This window comes from Galeopterus variegatus, unplaced genomic scaffold (genome assembly GCF_000696425.1).
Source record: "Galeopterus variegatus unplaced genomic scaffold, G_variegatus-3.0.2 Scaffold2331, whole genome shotgun sequence".
In the NCBI taxonomy this organism is placed as follows: domain Eukaryota; kingdom Metazoa; phylum Chordata; class Mammalia; order Dermoptera; family Cynocephalidae; genus Galeopterus; species Galeopterus variegatus.
The window spans coordinates 182601-185606 of NW_007728442.1; the positions used below are offsets into that span (position 1 = coordinate 182601).

At 35.2% G+C, this 3006-nt stretch overlaps 1 protein-coding gene across 1 annotated transcript in view; it reads left to right on the forward strand.

Moving 5' to 3' along the window:
- SLC4A1AP (solute carrier family 4 (anion exchanger), member 1, adaptor protein) overlaps positions 1 to 3006 on the forward strand; it is a 31685-nt gene that overhangs the window by 18928 nt on the left and 9751 nt on the right. Inside the window, exon 9 of the mRNA XM_008581340.1 lies at positions 2058 to 2169. Within this exon, the coding sequence (XP_008579562.1) occupies positions 2058 to 2169 (112 nt within the window). The remainder of the gene's footprint in view (positions 1 to 2057; positions 2170 to 3006) is intronic.

A 3006-nucleotide genomic window follows, 5' to 3' on the forward strand; every position in this document is an offset into this window, starting at 1 on the left:
AGGGTTGCGATCCATTGCCGGTCATGAAAAAAGACAAAAAGGAAAAAAAAAAAAAAAAGAAGGATCATGCCTCATTCATTTTTTTGTCTATGATACCTAGTAGAGAACCTGGCACATAGTATCCACACACCTCAGCAAAGATTGGATGGAAAATGTTGAGAGAGGGAAGTGGTTGATTTTTCTTTTCTTTTTTTTTTTTTTTAAAGATGACCGGTAAGGGGATCTTAACCCTTGACTTGATGGTGTCAACACCACATTCTCCCAAGTGAGCTAACCGGCCATCCCTATGTAGGGATCCGAACCCATGGCCTTGGTGTTATCGGCACCACACTCTCCCAAGTGAGCGACAGGCCGGCCCTTGATTTTTCAATATGTATTTTTTTCTGTTTATAAAAGGAATATGAGAAAATAGAATTAAAATTGAATTAAATAGAATTAACAGATAAAAATAAAGATTAATATGATATATAATAAATATATAATATGATATAAATAAAAGATAAAATAGAATTAAAAGACAATATGAGTCTTTCCATGAACTTTTTGTTTTGTTTTGTTGGCTAGCTGGTACTGGGATCTGAACCCTTGACCTTGGTGTTATAACACTTGTGCTCTAAACAACTGAGTTAATCAGCCAGCCTCCATGAACTTTTTGAAGTACCCATGTATATCTTCATTTTAGAAATTATAGATCATGGGCTGACCGGTTAGCTCAGCTGGTTACAGTGTGGTGTCGTAACATGAGGGTCAAATGTTCGAATCCCTGTGCCAGCCAGCCACCAAAAAAAAAAAATTATAGATCATACATAAAAGTCCAAAGAAGAAAAGAAATCTCCCACAATCCCACCCTAGAGATCATTGCTTATCTTTTTAGTACCTTCTTATCCCTTGTCAACTGCAGGGGTTATTTTCCTGCAGGTTGGCCAAACTGCCTAAGGTTAATGAGATTAAGATCTCACAGAAAATAGGGAGCATGAGGAGAAAATAAAAGCTGGCATTAAATGAATGAGTGCTATGTGGGAATGAGTGCACGTCTACTTCCAAAACAAACCAAGCTCGTCTACATAAAAACCCCAGGCCTGGTATGTAGCCCTTACCTTGAGTCACCTTCAGTTGTCTGGGAATCAGAAAAGTTACTGTTTTCTCATCTGAGAGGAGTAAGTCTTTTGTATTTGCATTCTTTTTTCTTTAGTTTTTAGCAAAATGCCTGGCCTTTTCAAAAAGGTACTTATATATACTTTTTTTCTGAGTCTGTTTTTTGTTCCATACATTGTGAGGGTGAACATTAAACAGGTCAGCAGGAAGGGGAGCAATAAATATTGTATTTTTTTGTTTAAGGGACCAAAGTAAATATGTGTGTGTAAAAATAGCATGGGTTTTAAAATTTGGTTTATAAGATTAAATAATTAGTAAATCTGTAGCTGATGGATTACTCCAAGCCTTTTTTTCCTATGCTTTTTAATTAATTTTTTTATAACATTGGGATTGGGATTAAATAATGAAAACATTTTTTCATTATTTTTAATTTTTTTTAGAAATGAGTTTTGAGCTTAATTTCAATCTCCTATAACAAAGTCTCAAAGAAAATGAGTGATAATTACATATTTAACAAGTTATACAATATATATAAAGATTATATNCGCATTATTATGGTAAGTGTGAACTCAAGGTAAGTAAGGCACTCTTCAAAGGTTGGTGGGAAATGGGGCTTTTTACCATGGATCCATCTCCTGCTGCTTATTGGAGAGGGGTTTATGCTCATGTGTTTAGTGACCTTTGTACTGTGGTCATCATTTTATAGATATGAAGTCATGTAGCATTTATAAATTATAAGACTAAGAGAGCAGCCTCATCTTGCCCTTACTAGTTCTTTGTCTATGACAGTCATCATTGAGTCCATTCAAACTCTGCTGGCCTGAGCATTTTTTTCTTATTTTTGTATGCTTAGATACTCATTTCATGGTAATTCTTGTTCTGTTAGAAGTTTCTTTGTCAGTGCCATGGTATTTTTAAATAAAACCTTGGAACAAGTATGTATAACTATTCTTTCTTCCTAGGACCGAAAGTCAGACTACAGATGCAGAAAACAAAGCTAAAAAGCTTACATTGCCTCTTTTTGGTGCCATGAAAGGAGGAAGCAAATTCAAACTAAAAACTGGAACAGTAGGGGTAAGTTGTGAGTCAGGGTGTTAAACTTTTAATTCTTGAGTTATCCCTGAGCTAGTTTTTCTCTTTTCTTTTGAAAGTGCAAATGACTCATTCCATAGTAATGTGAAAAAGGACTGTGGGTTTGTGTATGATTACATTTTTTTCAGAACTTGGTTTTTGGATTTTTCTGTTCAGCTTAAGGTTATCAAGAATTAGTGAATTGATTCATGCATGTCAATTTGCAAGTAAATGATTTGTAAGTTAGAATACCAGTTTATTAATTTCTAATGAATGTTGCACTTAAGAATGTGTCTCCTGCATTAAATGCTTTTTCCCTGGTAGACAGATGTAATAATCAGACTCAACTAACATTTGTTAGTAACATCACACTGCCTCTGCTGTGTGATCTTCCTTACCTTGTGACATATGGGAATCACTAGCTCTTACAAATGAGGAAACAGTCAGGGAGGTTAAATGCCAGATTATAACATCATTATGTAGCTAAGCTGGCAATCAGATCCAGGTCTTCTATCTCTTGAGTTTTATCATCTTTCTATCTTATAATACCTCATAGATTTATGTTTTTGCTTCACGTACATTCCTATTCATAGATTCAGCTTTTAAAAGGTTTTCATCACCCCAAAGAGCTGACTCTTGTATATTAGTTTAGTAGGTCTGCCATAACAAAATACCAAAGATTGGGTGGCTTAAACAACAGAAATTTATTTTCTCACTGTTTTAGAGGTTGGAAATCCAAGATAAAGGTGCTGACAGGATTGGTTTCCTCTAAGGCATCTCTCTTTGGCTTGCAGATGGCTGCCCTCTTGTTGCCTTTTTACATGGTCAGTCCTGTGTGCA